The following is a 21,719-nucleotide window of genomic DNA, read 5'->3' on the forward strand; positions in this document are numbered from 1 at the left end:
AGTGTTCTACCATTTCTACCATTAGGGCTGGCATAAGAGTTCAATGAAGTGTTGGCATTTGTAATAAATCCCCTATTTAGAAAAGTGGCTCCTATAGTAGCATGAGGAATTGACTCAAGTGAGTGAAGGTGGAGGCACTGTGGAAGTATTGGGGGTATAGCAAGAAAACCTAAACTAAGGAAGAAGGCAAAAAATTGCAAGAAGAAAACAGAATGAATGACTTATTACAGAAAAAAAAAAAAAAAAAAAAAAAAAAGGACCCAACAAAATATATTGCATACAGAGTACGAGAGTAGGAAACATTTTAAATAGCTCTGTTTTGAGCCAGCGTACCTAGGACGGGAAAAGTACTGGCATGAGTAATAGGTGACACCTGACGAGGAGCAGATTTGGAAGAAATGAGGAAATCACTTTTAGAAGTGTCTCTGAGGAAATACCATAGGATATTCCTCTGAATATACCCAGCAGGTAGCAGAACAAATGAAAACTAGAGCTCAGGAATGAAATCAAGCTGTGCCACCTTGTTCAAAATCTCCGCATTCTAAAATCCTCCTTCCTGACCACTGCTTTCTCTCCTCCACCACCTCCCACTCACGCTGAATCTCCTTACTCAATCTCTAGATGTCTTAGGTAAGAGTTCTCAAACTGGCAGCCCCCACGCATTGTTTCATCCAAAGAATGTTTCAAACATTTTCTGAATTAGCTGTCAACATTAAAATATTGTAAGAGTTCACATACATTTCAACTTCCAGCTCCTCTTGAAAAATCGGAAATATCTGAGGAAAAAGAAAACCCATGTTCCCACATGGAAACAATAAGCTGAAGCCAAAGAGCAGCTGGCATTATTAGGGAAGGAGTTTGGCTGGTCTCTGGAGACTTGTGAGTGTGGGACCACCCAGGACCTTTGTTTCTTCCTTTTATCTTCATAGCCCATGAGTCATCTCCCAGCCTCGCGTCCCTATCCCAGTCCAGACCCTCGTCTATTTTAATCATATAAATATTTAAGGACTACTGTGCACCAGGCACGGAGCTAGAGAAACAAAGTTGAAAAGAATGCACCCTCTGCCCTCTGTCTACCCTGTCAGGCTCATATCCAGCCACACTAGCATATTCTCAATTCCATAAGCCACATGTGCTTTCCTTACTCCCAGGCCTTTGCACATGCTGTTCCTTCTGCCCCTACAGCTAAGCCCAAACCCCCTTCTCTTAATCATCCTTCAAGTCTCAAAAAAAATTTCCTCGTAGAGGCAGAAGACTCCCCATAGCAGCATACAAACATCCCCATAGTAGCATACAAGCATCCCCTTTCACATGTTCCATGGCTCTTTCCCCTTTTTGAATTTTCTCCGTCTCTATACCTAAGACCATACTTTATCTTGCTCACCAATTAATTTCCAGCCTCTAGCATAGCCAGACAAGTCCTTCCATAAAACATTCCATATGTCTCCTAGGCACGTGTTGTTCCAACACGGCTCATTTTGCCAGCTTCCCCCCACTTCACTTCCTCCACACTCTTGCTTCCACGGCAGAATCGGACAGGCTATTTATTGGACACTCTCTTCTTAAATTTAAAATAGTTTTACGCGGGAGGTGAGTGGATCAAATTCCCGATGTTAAAAGACTGTGCTGACTGCAGAGTGGAGAACAAAACGAGAAAAGAGTGGATGCGGAGAGTACAGTTAGATTACTTCCGTATACCACTACTCCAGTTCTAGAACAACTTTGATTCTACACATCTAACTGCGGTTTTCTGTTACTGTATTTCATGGCACTTTGCACGCCTTCACACACACAGCGGCAGACTACCGCGAAACCTTAGGATCCAACTGCCCTCCATGAGACGCGTTCGGTGATGTGCACGCTTCCCCAGTGCGAGACTGTGAGACCCCAAGACCGCAAACTCCCTCAGACTCTCCCAGTGGGTCCACGGCCAAACTCGGGGCAGCCAAGCCCGCCCTACCCGAGGTCGCACACGGGCCGCTCCGGGGTCAATGGTTCTTTAGAGGACCAAGGCAAGAGGGTAACTTATTAGGGGAGGATAGTTAAGAGGGTATGAAAGGAAGGAGAAATCATAAAATGCAATGCCCGGCCAGGTAACTCCGAAAAAGGAACAGGGAACAAGGTTTACCAAAGCGAATCCTCGAACACTCCCACTACAGCTGCCCTCAGAGCTTCAACTACCGGCTTAAATGAGCCACGCCCTTGTGCGACAAAGAAAACGCATCTTTTCTGCGACCAGCTTTGGAAAACACCCCGATACCTTTCACCGCACCAGCCAATCAGCTCAGTGAAGCCTTCGATCAGGCGAGTCACGCTCAGAGTGGCCAATGAAATTGAAGGTTCTGTCCTCCATGCCCAACTCTGATTGGTTTACAATCCCGGAACAGGCGTTAACCTAGAGAAGGCAGTGGCAAGATGGCCTCTCTGGATCGAGTGAAGGTACTGGTGTTGGGAGACTCAGGTGAGCGGCTAAACTCATGTCTGGGGCTCCAGACACTTTTGACTTATCCAATAACCCTCCCCTTAACTTTTTTCCCTCAACTTCCGGGCTCTTCGGCCCGGGTCTGAAGTCCCTCCCAAGGCCTGAAGACTACACTTCCCAGAGGACTTTGCTCCTTGTGACGACGCGGCGGCGGCGGCGGCGCGCGGAGCGGGTCGCGGAGCCCGGGCCTTCTGCCTTCGCGGCTTTCCACGTCAGTTTTCCAGGCGACACTAGCCTAGAGTGTATTGTCAATTCTTTTATTTAAAAAAAAAAAAAAAAAAAAAAAAAGAAAAAAAAAAAAAGGCAGGCGTTGTTTATTGCATCGGGTTCTGTGTTAAGGCTACAGTTAGTAGTACCGTGCCTTCAAGAGATTTTTGTTCAAGGAAGTCAAACGTTCATTGAGAAACGTGCACTGGCAAGCCCTTGGCATACGCTAACTCATTTAATTCTGAGGTTAGTCCTATTATCCCGTTTTACAGATGAGAGTAGTGAGGCAGAGAGATGTAAACGACAGAATCCTTTTGAAGGCAGAGTCCAGGTACTTAGAAGCTAAGCTATAATTATGCAATGAAATACTGGTTAATGGCCCTGTTTTATTGTTAACTGAGCTTTTTATTTCCTTGTTCTTGTTTGGTCTTCATTGAAAACCTATTACTAGAGAAATTAAAGTAAGAATTTTATTCTGAAGCAGCAAGGATTTAATGCTGAGCCCAGTTTAATCCTAGAGTTAAAATTCTTTTTTTTTTTATTTTTATTTTTTATGAGTCCAAAAGTAACCATTTACTGGTTACTAAGGGACTCTCTTTTTTATTTTTTAATCTCAATGGATGTAAAAAAAATTCTTTTGACACTTGGGACATCTGAACTACAGCCGACACTGACGTCCGCATTTCCAGCTCCCACCTCACTGCCCTTATCTTTTCCTCCATAATTCAACTCTCTGTAGGAACTTCAATAAATGCTAAGTTTGCATTTTATGGATGTGCTGTTCTGGAGTTGGCCTAAGAGCATGTGTTGTGAGCAAAGACATTGTGCTAGATGCTTGGAGGTGGAGAGGCCTAAAAACTGCCCTTACAGAAACTAAATAAAATTGTGGCAGACAAAGATATATTAAGGATGTTTTCACATTGCCCTGAATATTATTTACATTATTAAATATTTTACAGAGAGAATTATTTAATATTCCCCTCAGAAAGTTGCCTTTTGAAATTCTTATGAACATAATCACAATTTATGTCAACTTCATTTCTTTGTCAGGTAGCTTGAAGTGGTGCCGAAGTTAATTTAATAAAATCACTCAGTTTTACAAATCAAAAAAGTAATGGTGGCCTAAAGGTACTTGGCAAGAGTATTACCAAGTAGAATTTAAGACTGGAATCCAGAACTAACAGACTTCTTCATGATGTGTGAAGTGGGTGTTTTCTGTCCTCTGTAATTCCATTTTCTATTGTATCTAACAATCTCTTCACATTACAGACTGCTGCAACTAGTCAATTTATTTTCTTTCCAACAGGCACTGTATTAGGTTCTGGGGTTATAACTGTGGAATTAATGCATTATATAACAGGGGTAGGATTAGCTGCTACAAAGAAATGACTTAGCCGGGCAAGGTAGGTCTTGCCTGTAATCCCAGCACTTTGGGAGGTTCAGGTGGGTGGATTGCTTGAGCTCAGGAGTTCGAGACCAGCCTGGGCAACATGGCAAGACCCTGTCTCTACCAAAAACAATACAGAAAGTTAGCGGGGCATGGTGGTGCATACCTGTAGTCCCAGCTACTCAGGAGGCTGAGGTGAGAGGATTGCTTGAGCCCAGGGATTTGAGGCTGCGGTGACCTAGGATCATGCGACTTCACTCTAGCGTGGGTGATTAAAGTGAGACCCTGTCTCAAAGAAAAAAAAAGCATTCGGAGATTTGTTTTGTATCCTATAGTGATAGTTGGTAATTTGGTAAGGAACCCTGAAAGTCTCACTACCATATGGTTTTCTTTTCCTTTCAGAGATAAGGCACTAGTCTAACATCTATATCAAACATCTATATTTGGAGGTGACATTTATTTATATTGGGCCTTCCCCCCAACCCCCAAGCAAATCAAGTGCATTCTTTTTGATCAAATTCAGTTCTAAAGGCGAAAACATAGAATCTCCCAAAATTTTTAAAGAAATGAAATTAGTCATTATTCCCTAGCACTTCAACTGTTCTTACTCTTTAGGGTTTCATCTTTAACAAAGATGAAAAGCCAACTACATGATGTCGTTGAGGTGCAAGATGACCTTCAGGCTCAAGTGTATGACTGGTGCCAGTGGTGTAACCCCCATGAAAGTTATTTGTCAATACATATCAAGAACTTTAAATGTTTCCTTTGTAGTACTCAGTTTACTTCTGCGAAGGTATACTAAGGACATAATTCTAATTTTAAAGGTTTAAACAGAAATAACTTTTCAGTACCATATCAAAAATTACAGAACACCCTATATACTTAATAATGGAAGAACAGTTAAGTACATTTTTATGCCTATTCTCTGAAGTACTATGGAAATATTTTAAATGTTTATGAATATTCTGGAATTATATGGAAGCTTTTAGTCAATAAATACTAATTAAGGGTCTGATCTAAGTACTGAAGATAAAAAAGATGCATGAGAACCCTCAAGGAACTTAAATAGAGTGAATAAAATCTGTAAACAAACATGTAATACAATGTATTTTAAGTGCTCTGTAGGAAAATGTGCAGGATACAGTGGAGGCCCAGAGGATAGTGGATGCTATGCTTAGTTCTACCTCAGAAAATACTTTATAGAATGATGCCGAGTCTTCAAAGATTAATTCACCAGGCCAATGGGAGAGGGGAGGGAAGGGAGAGGATGGGTAAGATATTCCAGACAGAGCAAGCTATGGAAGCAAAGGCCTATGTTGTTTTATTGTTTTTTAGTATGCTGTATGTAAACACAATAACCACCTGCTTATAGAAAAACTGTTGTGTTCTTGTGGAATTAAATAAACCTACACGTTGACAGTAGTCTTAAGGTGATTTTTTTTTTTTTTAAGAGATGGGGTCTCACTGTCACCCACGCTAGAGTACAGTGGTGTAGTCATAGCTCACTGCAACCTCCAGCTCCTGAGCTCAAGGGATCATCTTGTCTCAGCCTGCTGAGTAGCTAGGACTACAGACACAGGCCAGGACACAAGCCCTGGCTAATTTTTTTTTAATTTATTTTTTGTAGAGATGGGGTCTTGCCACATTGCCCAGGCTGGTCACAAACTCCTGTTCTCAAGTGATCCTCCTGCCTCAGCTTCCCAAAGCACTGAGAGTACAGATGTGAGCCACCATGCCTGGCCCTGATTTGTGTATACTTTCTAGATTGTAAATATAACTTTTTATAATAAAAAATAAACATAATAGATTCATATACAATATGATCAAAGAGCTGATCTAAATTTTTGATAAAGCTAGTGATTTGTAAAGATTCACCAACCACACTTATAATGGAGCCCCCAAAATGCTATTAAATGAATGAGTGAGTGACTCCACACATGGATGTAGAGGAAGAGCTCAGTCTCTTTCCTCTTTATAGAAATCTCTGAATGCTACCTTTAGCATTAATAACCAGATTTCGCTGAGCCCAAGAAATCTAAAAGAGATCAAATGGTCACTTAAAGGGTCATAATGTGGAAGAGGGAGTAGAATTGTCTTTTTTTCTAAAATGTAAGTCTGGGCTAAGTGGTTGGCTGCTTTTTAAAAATCACTATATGGAAGTACTGGAGTGTCTAAATTTAAAACTGTGAAATGGTGACTCTCTCTCACTGACGACAGTATTCAAGCACAGTCTGGGAGACCCTCTAACAGGATGCCATGGAGGGGGCCTCAGCATTGGTGTGCAGGACAGAGGGATTACTTCTAAGATCAGTTGAGATTCTATAATTCCAAAATAGGCTAAACTGATTAAATCATTCAAAAGGAAAGGAATTATTAATATGAAATTGTCCTAGACCAATGGTTCTCAAAGTGAGGCCCCTGGAACAATGTCAGTATCACTTGGGAACTTGTTAGAAATCCTGGGCCCCAAGACAGACCTGCTAAATCAGAAATTCAGGGGTTGGAGCCCAGAATTCCATGTTTTAACCCACGCTCCAGGTGATTCTGATGCCAAATTTGAGAAAACCACTGCCCTCTACCATCTTCACTTTATTCAGTGAAGCTTATACTGTTGGTATGGCATTCTAACAACTATGCTTTACTTAACATTATTCTTGTGTAGTCTTAGTCTTAGTCTTTCCAAAACAGATTTCAACATTGTCTCTTATGTGACTAGAGTTCCTGTATCTCTTACAGGTGTTGGGAAATCTTCATTAGTCCATCTTCTATGCCAAAATCAAGTGCTGGGAAATCCATCATGGACTGTGGGCTGCTCAGTGGATGTCAGAGTATGTGTCTTTTCTATTTTAGTTTTTCAGTAATCATACTAAAGATAAATGCTTCAAACTACTTAATGAAATTACAGTACTATGTTCAAGATTAATAATAATAGCTGGGATTTATCAGATTCATACTATGTGCCAGGTACTATGCCACTTACTTTGCTTGTCTCTTCTTTCATGTTTTTAAAAAACCGAGATGTGTAGATGCAGAAACTAAGGTAGAGTCAAGATTTGAACAGGTTGTCTGATGCCACAGACTTCAGTTTTAATCACTGTGCCATATATCTAGAGTTCACATAGCATCCTCCTTAAATAATTCTGCTTAAGCTTGTGCTATTAAGACTGCCAACTTTTAGCTGGAAGTATAATGTAAAGGCAAAAGCTCCTGGAGCTACATGTCTGAGTCATTTGTTCCATCTTGTGTTTGGGAATCTGGTATAGTTTTCATTAAATTAAATATCTTCCTAGATACAGTTGGTCTTTGCTAATGCCAGCTAGTTCTGACAAGTCTCTCATCTGCTTGCACACCTCTCTCCTTTCAGTTAAGAAACATATAGGGAAGGAATGGTAGTTGGCTAGTTTGATAGCTATTTTCCTTCTGTTCTTTGAAACTTTGTTCCATAGTTCTCATTTACATTGCTGCTGATTAGAAATCTTCCATCAGACTCTTAATCATTTTTATGATAATTTCGGGCCGGGTGCGGTGACTCAAACCTGTAATCCCAGCACTTTGGGAGGCTGAGGAGGTTGGATCATGAGGTCAAGAGATCGAGACCATCCTGGTCAACATGGCGAAACCCTGTCTCTACTAAAAATACAAAAAATTAGCTGGGCATGGTGGTGCATGCCTGTAATACCAGCTACTCAGCAGGCTGAGGCAGGAGAATTGCCTGAACCCAGGAGGCGGAGGTTGCGGTGAGCCGAGATCGTGCCATTGCATTCCAGCCTGGGTAACAAGAGCGAAACTCTGTCTCAAAAAAAAAAAAAAAAGATAATTTCTTCTTTGGTTGCTTTTAAAATATATATTTTCTAAATCTTTGATATTTTGTAGCTTTACTAACCTATGTCTAGGTACAGATTTGTTTTTATTCATACTATTCAGAAGTAGTCATGGTTCTCATGTCTTTATTTTTCAGAATTTTAAGCCACTATCTGTCTTCCCTCATTTCCTCTATCCCTTTCTCTTGACTTTCTATTAGATTTTTGTTCTTCATAACTTTTAATATTTCTCCTTGCTACCTTCTGAATGATGTACTCATATCTGCCTTCCAGTTAACTAAGAATCTCTTCAATTATGTCTAATCTGCTTTTTAACATATCTACCCAGTTTTTCATTCCAAGTACCTATAATTTTTAATTTCTAAATGTTCCTTTTAGTTCTTTTTAAAATGTAAAAATTTTCCAAAATATCCTGATCCTTCATGATGGTGTCTGCTTTTTATTTTAATTATTTCTAACATACTTTATAGTTTCTTTTGGATTATTTTATTTTTTCTGGAGGAGAGGTAGCTATGCTCCTTGCTGTATCTCCTCATATGGCTTGTAATTCTTTAAAATGATCACATCTCCAACAGGATTTTTTTCCTCTCCCCATGGAAGTCTCGTATGCTGTATTGTGAAAGTATCTTTATACAGTCCCTTTTCATTTCTGTTATTGACAGGACCCTAAGGATTTCAGTTTCTTAGCTCAGAGTTTCCATGCTCTCTAGACAAGGTAAATTCCCTAGCATCTGATTATAGCACAGACCTGTAGTCTCCATTTTTCGTGGACCATTTATCTTTTCTCTACCTTCTGTCTGAGGTTCCTGACGGTAAGTTTTTGCCATTTCCCTAAGCCTGTGGATAATATTTTTCTAACTCTCTCTTTTTACTGACTGGGCAGCTCATCAAGGTCCAGATTTCAAAAAGGCAGCTACAGTCTAGTCTTCATCACTCACCCACATATACTTTTGCCTTTAAAGCTGGAAAACAGGTCTGCTATTCCTGGATGGGCATTAAGACTCCAGGCACCAGCCCCTGAAGCTATATCTGAATCTATGTCAGTTCCCACTTCTCACTCTGATTTTAAGTTTTTTGTTCATTTCTAGCATTTGGGGATATTCCTTTCTTTCTCTTAACTTTCTCTTGAGCTAGTCTTCTCTGTCTCTCCTGTCTCTTCTCTTTCTCTCTGTCTCAGAGTATTTGTATAGTATTTCTGTAAGTTTGAAGTAGAAGCGGACCTATTTTGTGTCATTTTAGCCAACATGTTCCTAAATTCAGTGGCAACTTTATTTAGGTTTGGGAGACCCAATAGCAAGTTCTGGACAAATTTTCCTTTTGGATTTTTCTAGCTCCCATTATGTGAAAGAGCATGACGTATTGAAAAGAAACTTAGATTTAAACCCTCACCTCCTAAGTCAGTTGCCCTTCGCTTCTGAGTGACCTTAATCAGTTTACCTTCTTCAGGCATAATTATATCATCTGGAAAATAGAGGTCAGTAACATCTGCTTTATTGAGTCTACAGGTTTGTAAGAAGGATCAGAGAAGTTTAATAATGGGAAATTATGGTCTAGTGCTTTACAATGTGAAGTTGTAATTGAACTTTAGTCCAACTTTCTGCCCCTTCCCTTCCTCGTGCCTTACTTCTTTTTTCTATCCCTACCCAGTGCCCATTCTGTTCATGTTGTTCACCTTTGTCTTGGTTTTCATTCCCCCTTGTCTTACTGAATTAGCTAAAACTCCAATACAGTGTTGAATAGAAGTGGCACCAGCAAGCATTTTTGTTTCATTCCCAATCTCATGGGAAATGTTCAGTATAACACTATTTAGCAAAGTGTTTGCTGAAGAATTTTTTTCTTTTTTCATTTTTTTTTTCAATGGGGTTTCACCATATTGGCTAGGCTGGTCTCAAACTGCTGACCTCAGGTGATCCGCCCACCTCAGCCTCCCAAAGTGCTGGGATTACAGGCGTGAGCCACTGCGCCTGGCTCGCTGGAGGATTTTTTTAATAGGCATACAGTATTTGATTAGATTTAAAAAATGTCCTTCTATTCCTATTACAATGAGAGTTTGTATCATGAATGGGTATTGAATTTTACCAGTTGTCTTTTCATGATAATCATGATTTTCCTGACTTACTCTGTTACTGTGATAAATTATGTTGATTAATTTTTTAGATGTTAAACCAATCTTGTAATCCTGTAATAACTAACTTGGTCTTGTTGTGCTGCTCCTTTCATATATCACTATATTTTGTTTGCTAATATTTTTCTCAGACATTTGCATGTAAATTCATAGGAAAAAATGATGTATCATTTTATTTTCTTGTTGGGAAGTATAATCTCTGTATCTGTTCTCTGGAATATTTTGTTTAAGGTTGGTTTTATTTTTTTCTTAGATATTTGAAAGAATTCACAGGTGAAACCATCTGGACCTAAGTTTTTCTTCATGGGAAGTTTTTCAGTAACATTAGAGAAAATAATAAAATAGCTGTATTCCTTTTTGTGTCAATTTTGGTGGCTTATATTTTTGAAATAATTTGTTCATTTCATATAAATTGACACTAAAAAAATTTTTTTTTCTGTATTCTTACTGTTTTTAAATAAGATCATTGAACAATATTTCCTTTTTCATTTCTGGTAGGATAATTTGTGCACTTTCTCTTATTTTCTTGATCAGTCTTACCAGAGGTCCAACAAAGACCAGTTTCTGCCTTGTTGATTTTCTCCTCTGTTGTATGTTTCTTTTCTGCTTCGTTAGTTTCTGCTCTTATCTTTATGACCATACTTTCTTTGGGTTTAATTTACTGCCTTTTTTCTAACTTGTTGAAATGAGTAATTGCTTAATTTTTTTTCAGACTTCCTTTTAGAGCTCTAAGGCTCTAAAATTTCTGTTTAAGTATAACATTAACTGCATTTCTAAAATTTTGTTCATTATTATTCAGTTCAAACTATTGTCTAGTTTCTATTGCGATTTCTTCTTTGACTCATGGGTTGTTTAGAATATGCTTCTTAATTTGCAAACATGTGACAATGTCTATTGTCTTTTAATGATTGATTTCAGTTACGTTTCATTATGCTTAGAGAACATACACTGTGTGATTTCTTCCTTTGAAATTTGTTGAGATTTGCCCTATGCCCAGTTTTATGATCAATTTTGATAAAAATTTCATATGCACTTGAAAACAATATGTATTATGTAATTGTTGGGTACAGTGTTCTAAATATGTGTTAATCATTTAAAAAATTTTTCTCTATTGGGTGGGGTTATTTTTGCCTGTTTCTGTTTTTTCATCAATTGCTAAGGAATAAGTATTATAATCTGTAGCTGTAACAGTGAATTTGTCTATTTCTCCTTTTAATTCTGTCCATTTTTTATTTATATACTTTGAGATTGTATTACGAGATGAATACTAATTTAAGATTGTTTGAACTTCATGAAGGATATTTTATTTTAATATGTTTAACATTTTATTTTAATATGTTTCTCCCTATATCTGGTAATACACTATGCCTTGAAGACTGTCTTGTCTGATATTAAAACAGTTAAAACCAATTTATTTTTAGTTAGTGTTTGTGTGGTTTATCTTATTTGCATATTTCAACTTTCATGCTTCCTATGTCCTTATATTTATGGGGTGTCTCTTGTAAGCAGGATATAGCTAAATTTTGATTTGATGACCAGTCTGACAGTCTTAGTCTTTTTATTTGATTCTTGGACCTTGCCCCCAGATATTCTGACTCAGAGTTATGAATGGTACCCAAGAATCTGCATTTTAAGAAGCATCTGAGATGATTCCGTTGTAGGTTAATAATGCCTTGAGAAATACTGGGTAAGGTGTGGAATCAAATTGCCAAGTGGATATCAAAGTATTTAATGACACGACTCATAGAGCAGAGGGACAAGACTGAGAATCAGATGCTGATAGGAAGCTAGTACATATTAACGATAAGACAAGGAGTGGGGGAATATAGCTGATGGTTCAGAGCACCTAAAGAAGACAGATTTTTAATATAAGGGTAGAGGAATAATGTACTAGAAGTAGCTTTGGAGAATAAGCAAGGCATTTTCTATTTTCTGAACTCCAAAGTATTTAGAATATTGAAAAGTAAACAGCATCTATCTGAGAGGACTTAAGGAGAAGTTGTGTTTTCAAGGTAGAGGCAGAGATTTGTTAATAGAATGAGATTGAAGATAGGGTGTAACGGAATTTTGTAACCATGGAGTAAGATTCCAGGAGAAAAGTGGAACTATTTGGAGAAGGAAACTAGGAGTTTAATAATGGGTAGAGGAAGCAAAAGCAGTTTGGGAATAAGAATGTAAGAGACCAGGCCGGGCGCGGTGGCTCAAGCCTGTAATCCCAGCACTTTGGGAGGCCGAGGCGGGTGGATCACAAGGTCAAGAGATCGAGACCATCCTGGTCAACATGGTGAAACCCCGTCTCTACTAAAAATACAAAAAAAGTAGCTGGGCATGGTAGCATATGCCTGTAATCCAAGCTACTCAGGAGGCTGAGGCAGGAGAATTGCCTGAACCCAGGAGGCGGAGTTTGCGGTGAGCCGAGATCGCGCCATTGCACTCCAGCCTGGGTAACAAGAGCAAAACTCCGTCCCAGGGAAAAAAAAAAAAAAAAAAAAAAGAATGTAAGAGACCAATTAAGGACTCAATATGAATGGTAAAAGAGAATAACTGGGATATAAATGTCTTGAGTGTAGCTGATGGCAGAGTTTCCATAAGAAACTTTATCTCAGCAGTCCCTTGTATGTGAGAGTGGAGACTTGATTGTGTCTGCAAGGAATGCTTTTATGCAAAGTCCCAGAGAGCAAGCAGGCCAACATGAGGTTCAAGACACTGACCAAGTTTTAGAAGTAACATCAGTAATTCCCTTTAGAAACTTCTGCCTTGGGGCTGGGGGCTGTGTCTCATGCCTATAATTGCAGCCTGTTGGTAGGCCACGGTGGGTGGATCACCTAAGGTCAGGAGTTCAAGACCAGCCTGGTCAACATGGTGAAACCCCATCTCTACTAAAAATACAAAAATTAGCCAGGCGTGGTAGCACACACCTGTAATCCCCAGCTACTTGGGAGGCTAAGGCAGGAGAATCACTTGAACCTGGAAGGTGGAGGCAGCCTGGGCAACAAGAGTAAAACTCCATCTCAAAAAAAGAAAAAGAAAGAAACTTCTGCTTTGGGGGAAAGTGAAGTTGTAATTCTCTTGCAGTTAGCTTGTGGTAGACTACAGATTTTTGAACTCTGCATAGTTCCAAGGAACACTGGGGAAGGCATAAAACTACCCAAAAGGAGACTGAGCTAAAACTACAGCAGTCAAAGACAAATATGCCTGTAATCCCAGCACTTTGGGAGGCTAAGGCAAGAATATCACTTGAACCCTCACTGCTAGAGGTTGCAGTGAGCCAAGATCACGCCATTGCATTCCAGCCTAGACAACAAGAATGAAACTCCATCTCAAAAAAAGAAAAAAAAAAAAGAAAGAAACAAAATTCTGCTTTGGGAGAAAGTGAAGTTTGGAATTCCCTTGCAGTTAACTTGTTGTAGAGAACAGATTTTTGAACTCTCTGCTTAGTTCCAAGGAACACTAGGAAAGGCATGAAACTGCCCAAAAGAAGACTGGATTAAAAACTACAGCAGTGAAAGACAAATGTCATGCCTGTAATCCCAGCACTTTGGGAGGCTGAGGCAGGCAGATCACTTGAGACCAGGAGTTGTAGACTAACCTGGCCAACATGCAAAACCCCGTCTCTACTAAAACAAATGCAAAAATTAGCCAGGTGTGGTAGCAGGCACCTGTAGTCCCAACTGCTCAGGAGGCCAAGGCAGGAGAATCACTTGAACCTGGGAGGCAGAGGCTGCAGTAAGCTGAGATCGCGCCGCTGCACTCCAGCCTGGGCGGCAGAGTGAGACTCCATCTCAAAAAAACAAAACACAAATGTCATAGAATTATGTGACTGGGGTTACAGGTAAGAGTGTGGCTCTAATTGATTCCTTTAACGACAGTCTGATCTGAATTATATTATTGTGGAAGAATGGGACATGGGCTGAAAGTGACTTGCTTTACTGTTCATTGTATCTTAAGCTAGTTGACTTCTTTCTTTTGTTTTTTTGTTTTTTGTTTTTGAGATGGAGTTTTGTTCGTGTTGCTCAGGCCAGAGTACAATGGCGTGATCTCAGCTCACTGCAACCTCCGCCTTCCAGGTTCAAGCAATTCTCTTGCCTCAGCCTCCTGAGTAGCTGGGATTACAGGCACCCACCACCAAGCCTGGCTAATTTTTTTTGTATTTTTAGTAGAGACAGGGTTTTAGCATGTTGGCCAGGCTGGCCTTGTACTCCTGACTTCAGTTGATTCCCCTGCCTCGGCCTCCCAACATGCTGGGGTTATAGGAGTGAGCCACCTTGCCTGGCCTTGTCTTCTATTTTTGAGAAGAATGCATTGCTTGAGTGACAAGATAAGCAAAGGTGTTTTTAAAGGAAAGTTGTCATTGACATGTAAATCATTTTGACTGTTGTTAGAATAAAGTCAATAGTTCTTTTCTACAGAAAGAATAACTAAAAAAGCCTTTACCTAAATAACTTGGGAGAACACTGTTACCTATAACAGCTTTTATATTGCAGTTAAAGTTTTTGTGTTAGTGAAACCTGTAAGAAGGAATCTCCAGAATTGGTGTAGATTCATGAATACACACTTTTCAAAACTCTTAGAAACAGTTGCCTTTTTTACTACACATCTATTAAGAGCCAACTAAAAATAGAGATAATAGTGGTGATCATGTAATCGTTTAATCTTAAGTTCCAGGTAAAGCTAGTGGGTGGAATGTATGTACTCAGTAATTAATAACATTTTGGAATTAGTGTTTAGTACAGAAGTAACTGAACTGAAGAGAAAAGGAAGAAAAGTTTTATTTGGTTGTATTCTTTATTCATTCCTGTCTTTAACTTTGTTGTCCCAAGTCTAATGAGAGTAATTGCCTAATTACTCTTAATTAGGAAAACAATACAACAAATTTAATCTTTTCACAAATTATAAATAAGGAAATTGATTTGTCATTTCTAGTTCACTTTAATGGGATTTTAATTTACACATTGCATATAATTAATATTTATTGAATTCCTCTTTGGACAGCATGACAATGTACAGACTCTGGAGAGAAATTAAAGGAATAGTCTCTATCCTCACTAAGCATATGAGTTAGGACACTTTTTATTGCTTACTTTGCCTAGGCATCCATTTACATACTAATTCATTTAATTCTTACAACAACCCTATGAGGCAGGTACTATTAGTGCCCTTATTCATTTTACATAGAAGCAGTTAAAGCACAGAGGTACCACATGGCTTGTTAATGATCGTATTGTTATTAACTTAGGAATTGGGATTCAAACCCAGACAGTCTGCTTCAAGAACCTGTGCTGCTAATTACCGATTACCGGCTTGGCCAGAGAGACTCCCTGTCAGGCGGCGCTGAAGGAAATGAGAGGCAGACACCCAGAGAGAACAGCAAAGTGGGTCTATCCCAGGGGGCCAGCAGCCTGAGAGCTTTAGGGGCTGACAGCATTCCAGGCTGAAGGCCCCAAGCAGATTTTGATCCACTTAATTATTCCCTGAACAGGTGATTATTATTAACAAACAAATAGTGGTGGTCTGTTTTCTCATAACACAAAAATATGCCAAGTAGGCAGCTGTTGCCCACTTACCACTGATTACAAGCAAGCTAAAAGATATTCTTCATGAGGGAGCCACGGGGGCAGGGTCAGATATCTCAAAGAATTGCTTTAACTGGTGTCTGATATTTATACATTGTCTTGCCACTTTGGAATGCCCCAAGTAGTTTTCTACTTGGGTGGGGGAAGTGGGGGCTGGCTAGGTTTTCCTTGCCATCGTTCTTCCTAACAAACAACATACACTCAGTATTCATCAATATTCATAAACTTAACATTTCTCAACACCTAATCACTACTCTGTACTGCCTCTTATTCCAGAACAGTATTAAGAAAAAAAAAATCTGATACTGTTCAATATAGTAGCCACTAGCCTCTTGTGGCAATTTAAATTAACTAAAATTAAAAATTTAGCTCCTCAGTTAAGCCACATTTTAATTGCTAAGTAGTCACATTGCTAATGGTTACTGTGTTGGACATTTTTGGGTTTTTTTGAGACACAGTCTTGTTCTGTTGCCCAGGCTGGAGGGCAGTGGCACAATCTTGGCTCAATGCAACCTCTGCCTCCCAGACTCAAGAGATTCTTGTGCCTGAGCCTCTCAAGTAGCTGGGACTACAGGCATGCGCCACAATGCCCAGCTAATTTTTATATTTTTAGTAGAGATATGGTTTCGCCATTTTGGCCAGGCTGGTCTCAAACTCATGACCTCAAGTAATCTGCCTGCCTCAGCCTCCCAATGTGTTAGGATTACAGGTGTGAGCCACCACACCTGGCCTGTATTGGACGTTTCTATGGCTGTAGAAAATTCCATGGGACAGCACGGATATAGAAAATAAGTGTTACAGTAGTTCAAGAAAGTAAGTGTAAAATTATCCTAGGCACTAATGATTGAATGGGTAGCTTGAGTAAGGTGACTAGATGGACTGTCCCTAAGAAGAGGGCTATATTATAGAAAGAAACAACAGTAAGTTCAGTTCCGGACCTGGTGAAAGGAGGTATCTGAGCTAGCCAGCTGGAACTGTCCTGGAAATGAGTTGCTGACACTCAAAAGACAATTCTGAGTTGGAATCCTCTTTATAGAAATAATCCTGAATCACTAGAGCTGATGCAGTTTCTAAAACAGAAAATTTAGAAATAGGAGGGGAGGACCTTGGGGTATATTGAGAGAGTTGATGGGAAAAGAGGAGTCAGAGAAAGACTGATAAGAGAAATAGGACGATATCCAAAATGAACTACAAGAGCAAAGCGAGATGAGAATTTCCTGAAGGAGGGATTGATTTTTAGTATGAAACGGTAGAGTTATCAGGACTGAGAGAGGAAAAACAATACTGGATATGGTGATAATAAAGTCTGTGCTGACCTTTAAAAGTGCAGTGGAATATCTATGGCAGAAACCAAATGATATGACTGGCAGAGAGGAAATAGAGACAGAGGTTTAAGTCACTTTTTCAAATGGGTACAGAATGGAAGGGAAAGTGAAGGGCTTTCTTTTAATAGAAAAAAATAAGCTTGACTGAAGGCAAAAGACCAGTAACTGCAAAGGAAGAGACAGTTAGCAGTAACCTTAACACTATTCATTCGTTCATTTGTTCCTTCAATACATACGTTGCGTACCTCCTTGGTATCAGATACTGTGCAAGGAACTGAAAGTATAGCAGTGAATGAGAGAAATTAATTTCTGCTCCCATGGTGTATTCTGCTAGTTGCTCTTTTTCACCCTTCTGTCTTTGTTTCCAACTCCCTCCTAAGACCTCCTACCTTCCTTCCCCTCTTTAATAATGATTCTGCAGATACAAATACTAAACCAAACTAACTTATTAGTATGTACAATATCTGCTGTTCTTTCTTGATGTGTATCATTTTTTTTTCTAAATGTGTTTTTGCTTTTTAAAAATTACAAACAATGAACTCTTCAAATGAAATAAAACCTTATGTATATAGGTCTTGATTCGGTTTTCAAGAAAAAGTCAAAAGCTGAATAAATGACAAGGTCCAAAGTGGCAGCAACATTGAATATTGTTCCTTTTCCCATTTGATGATCAGCTGTACTGTTGCTTCCTGTTAAGAAAGTTCTTTATTGTATATCTGTAAGGTCTATAATGACTTTAAGTATCACATCCTTGATGACCTGATTTAAATATAAAACACATTTCTTATAGTTTGGCATTACCCCCCATCATGTTGGGCTCTTGGTATAGCACCAAAGTACCACTTAATGTGTCAAGAGCAATACTTGTTATAATGTCAAGCTTTCCCTTGGCAATTACTCACACATGCGGAAGATGTAACATCATAACTACAAGCTATAAGCTACTGATTTGAAGTTTTTAGGATTCATTTCATGTGAATTGGGTTAAACTTAGCCACTATTAATTAAGTTAGGAAGGAGGATACCTAATCTTCTGATTTTAAAAGGAAACAGGAAAAGATTTGACTAGGAAAGGTAATTCGTGATAGAGAAGAGAATAGATGAGTGAGTCGGTCTGGATTGGGAGTATGTATAGCCTGAAAGGTGCTGGCTAACAAGCTTAATACAATGCAAGACTAAGAGGGTATGCTCCCCAGAAATTTATGTTGGATGGTGGCTGTTCTCAGAGGAGTTACAGTCTTTTTGAAAAGGCAACATTAGACATTTGAAATAATTTAGAGAAAAGATGTGCACTGCAGTGGTTGCCAAACTTAATCATGAAACAAACAAAAAAATACAGACTTTTGAGCCCCATCCCAGAAGCTTCAAGAATAGTCCAGGAATCTGTATTTTTTTTTTAAACAAACTTCTTATTGGTTTTGATTTATTTTGCTCTCAGAACTGTACTGGAGAAACACTGGAATTTGGTAAAAACAAAACAAAACAAAAAAAAACTGGAGGATGAGTTATTCTAAATTTATTCATTTATTTAACAAACATGTGCAGGCATCTAATGTATGCTAGATATTATGCTGTTTTCTAGGGCTAAAGAATGAATAATATATGGTCCCGGCCCTTACACTCAGAGTCTAGAAGAAATGATATCAGTAGATAAATAAGGCAGTGTGGTTAATGAAATGATAGAGGTGTGTAGGATGCTATGGAGGCAAATAGGAGGAGTACCAAACCTGCTCTGGTTGATTTGGGCCCAGAAGAAAGGTGGAATCGGGAAAACTTCACTGAAGTGCCTGAGCTTTTTTGTAACAGATAGATAACTTACTCCTTATAAGACTTCATACTGTTTTTTCTCATTGTATTGCTTAGAAATCTTACTAAAACATGTTTTTTCTGCTTGATTTAACTTTTTTTATTACTGACTTGGCATGCTCACGTATATTTTTGCCATGTAACAAAATAGTGATGCCTTCTATTGTAGTATACAGAATTAATTTCTGTTATCCCAAATGATCCCCAACTACTGTGACTGTGCTATTCTCATTTTCTATCATATGGTCTTTGATGTCAGTCTGATAATCATCTTGTTAATTTCAATGTGGCTGTTTATAGAGTAGCATATTTATTTAAATTTTTACTTGGCTTTGGACAAAAAATTGTGAATAAGTAAAAGTGTAAAGCATTAATTAGAATACAGTATGTGAGTTTTAGTGCATTTTGTGACAGGCGTTTATTTTAACTACTGAGCTACCTTGTTTTTAAAATTATTATGTAAAAGCCAATAGATACTTTAGAAATCACATATTAAAACTCTTTCATTTTATAGTCAAAGAAACTGAGGCTCCAAGATACCAGAGATGATCAGTGGCAATCAAGGAGTAGAATCTAGTCTTGCTGATACCAGAATAGTCCCTTTCCATAAAAGCAGCAGTTCTTAATGAGGGGATTACAGCAGAATCATTTGGAGAATTGTTCAAAATACACATACCTAATATTTGATCCCAAGGGTCCTGATTCAGTAAGATTGGCATGTATATTTCTTAAAAAAAATTTTTTTTAATTTTTGGAAGATGCTGATCTATATTCATAAACCAGCATACTTTAATCTGCTTGCCATCTATCATAATTTGTTTCTGAATAGTTATACAGTACAGGCAATAAATGCTTCTAGAGCCTAGACATGAGAAAAAGAGAGATTTTGGAGATAACTGTGAGTGAGAAAGTCATTGGAGGGTTTTGAGCAAAAGGGCATATGATATAATTTGTATTTTAAAAGGATACTCTACCTACTGTATGGAAAACAAACAGGGAGGTCGGGGGATGCCTCTAGTAAGGAGATCAGTTAGAAGACCATTACATCAATTCAGGCAAGGAGATAGAGGCTTTGACCTGAGTGGTAATAGTGAAGGTAGGGAGAAAGGAACAGATTTTTGACATATTTTTAAAGTTAAAATGACAGAACTTGTTGACAAATGCAATATGAAAGGAGTCAAGGATCAGTCTTAGGTTTTTGGCCCAAGTAACTGGAAGAAGAAAATTGCCTTTTAGATGAAATTGCCACAAGAGCAAGTATTGATAGAGAAGAAAAGAGATTGAAGAACTAAATCTTGAAACACTTTAGCATTTAGAATCAGAGAGATATGGAGAACCCAAATGGAAGCTGAAAAGCACTAGCCAATGAGATAGGAAAAAAACTGGAAGAATGTGATATCCCGGAAGCTAGGTGAAGAAAGTATTGCAAGGCACAAGAACTGATTAGTTGCATCAAATAGGGGAGTAAAATGAAAACTGTTCATTGACCATTGGAATTAGCAATGTGAAGGTCATTGGTGACCTTGACAAGGAATAGTTTAGTGATAGAAATGAGTTCAAAAGAGAATGTGAAGAAAAGAATTACCACTAAGAACAGAAAACTCTTTGGAGGACTTTTGCTGTTAAAAGGAAAAGGAAAGTGCCTTGGTAACTTGAAGAGGACTTGAAGTCAAGAGAAGGGTTTTTTTAGATGAGAAAATTTATGGCATGTTTATATGCTGAGAATTGAGTTGTATGATGAGAATTATCCAGCTGAGAAGGAAAATTTGATGATATAATGGAGAAAGGAGAGAACTGGTGGAATTACGTCTTTGAGCAAGAAAGTAGGGATGGGATTTCATGCACAGAAGGAGGATTTAACCTTAGGGACACAGGCAGCCTAAGAAAACAGCAAGAAGGAAAGCAGATTATGTGGGTACAGATGGAGGGAGGTGAGTAGATACAGGAAGAACAGGTTGTAGAAGTTCTTTTCTAATAGCTTCTGCATTAGGAAGCAAAGGTGTAATTGAGGATGGGGAACTGATACTGGAAGTTTAAGAAGAGGAAAAAGTATAAAGTAGTTATCTGGAAGAGGAAAATGGTAAATTAACTGTGGAACTGATTAAAGGACAGCTCCAAAGGTACACTTAAATTTAGAAAGTATCCATCCATCTTGAATGCATATTTTTCCGAGCTCCACATTCAGTTGCTGGGTTGTAGACATGGAAGAGGGTAAAAGGTAGATATAACCAAGAGTAGAATTTTGTCAGAGGAGGGCAATGTGAGAGAGGGGCAAAGGAATGACTGTAATGATGGATCATGGAATTTATCCCTAGTTAGAAAGTAGGTAAGGCTTTGGAAGTGGAACAGAGAGCTGTGAAAGATATTAAGATCAATTAACTGTAAGGTCCTCTGGAGTCAGTATTATTAAAGAATTAAAGAGAGGAAGCTTAAAAAATGGTAGTGATCAGAAAGAGTAAGATGCTGAAATGTTTTAAAATGGAATGAGGGTGCTAACTAGTTTAGTGGCTGTAATAATTACTTCAATTGATTGATTTGTTAGGTTCATGATTACAAAGAAGGAACCCCAGAAGAGAAGACCTACTACATAGAATTATGGGATGTTGGAGGCTCTGTGGGCAGTGCCAGCAGCGTGAAGAGCACAAGAGCAGTATTCTACAACTCTGTAAATGGTAAAGCATTTTTAAATTTCTATTATATATTAATAGTCTAAGAGTATAGATCATCTGACATGGAATGTCATAGCATGCCAGACTTGTCTTAATTTGAGAAAGATGTAATATGCTCACAACCCTTGATTTAAATCTGTATAGCACATTCCAGTTTGTATTTCTACATTGTAACCATGTAATTCAGGACGTTAAACATCTGCTTTGTCTAAGTGTTTCTATTTATATTGTTGTCATAAACTAAATATTGAGAAATAAAATCATGTTTTTGGTACTTGACATAAAACATGGAACTTTCAAAGTGTTGTTGTCTGGGAGTGCTAT

The 21,719-nt window shown here is 38.5% G+C and overlaps 2 protein-coding genes across 7 annotated transcripts in view; one reads left to right on the top strand and one right to left on the bottom strand.

Moving 5' to 3' along the window:
* GTF2E1 (general transcription factor IIE subunit 1) overlaps positions 1-2,237 on the bottom strand; it is a 34,886-nt gene extending 32,649 nt beyond the window's left edge. The window contains exon 1 of one of the 2 annotated variants that reach the window (XM_003935399.3): positions 2,129-2,237. Coding sequence is in view for 1 of the 2 variants with exons in the window: in XM_074404294.1 (XP_074260395.1) it covers positions 739-934 (196 nt within the window). In the remaining variant the exon portion in view is untranslated. Of the gene's footprint in view, positions 1-738; positions 2,083-2,128 lie in introns of those variants that run through there. The other variant, XM_074404294.1, reaches the window with a different exon arrangement.
* A 6-nt stretch (positions 2,238-2,243) lies between these two features.
* The window catches only part of RABL3 (RAB, member of RAS oncogene family like 3), a 44,112-nt gene continuing 24,636 nt past the window's right edge, over positions 2,244-21,719 (top strand). For 2 of the 5 annotated variants that reach the window (XM_003935400.4, XM_074404298.1), the window contains exons 1-3: positions 2,244-2,461; positions 6,813-6,904; positions 21,269-21,398. In XM_003935400.4, coding sequence (XP_003935449.1) covers positions 2,416-2,461; positions 6,813-6,904; positions 21,269-21,398 — 268 coding nt within the window. In that variant the 5' untranslated portion in view covers positions 2,244-2,415. The other 3 variants (XM_074404295.1, XM_074404296.1, XM_074404297.1) reach the window with 2 other exon arrangements.

This window comes from Saimiri boliviensis, chromosome 8, assembly GCF_048565385.1.
Source record: "Saimiri boliviensis isolate mSaiBol1 chromosome 8, mSaiBol1.pri, whole genome shotgun sequence".
Lineage (NCBI taxonomy): Eukaryota > Metazoa > Chordata > Mammalia > Primates > Cebidae > Saimiri > Saimiri boliviensis.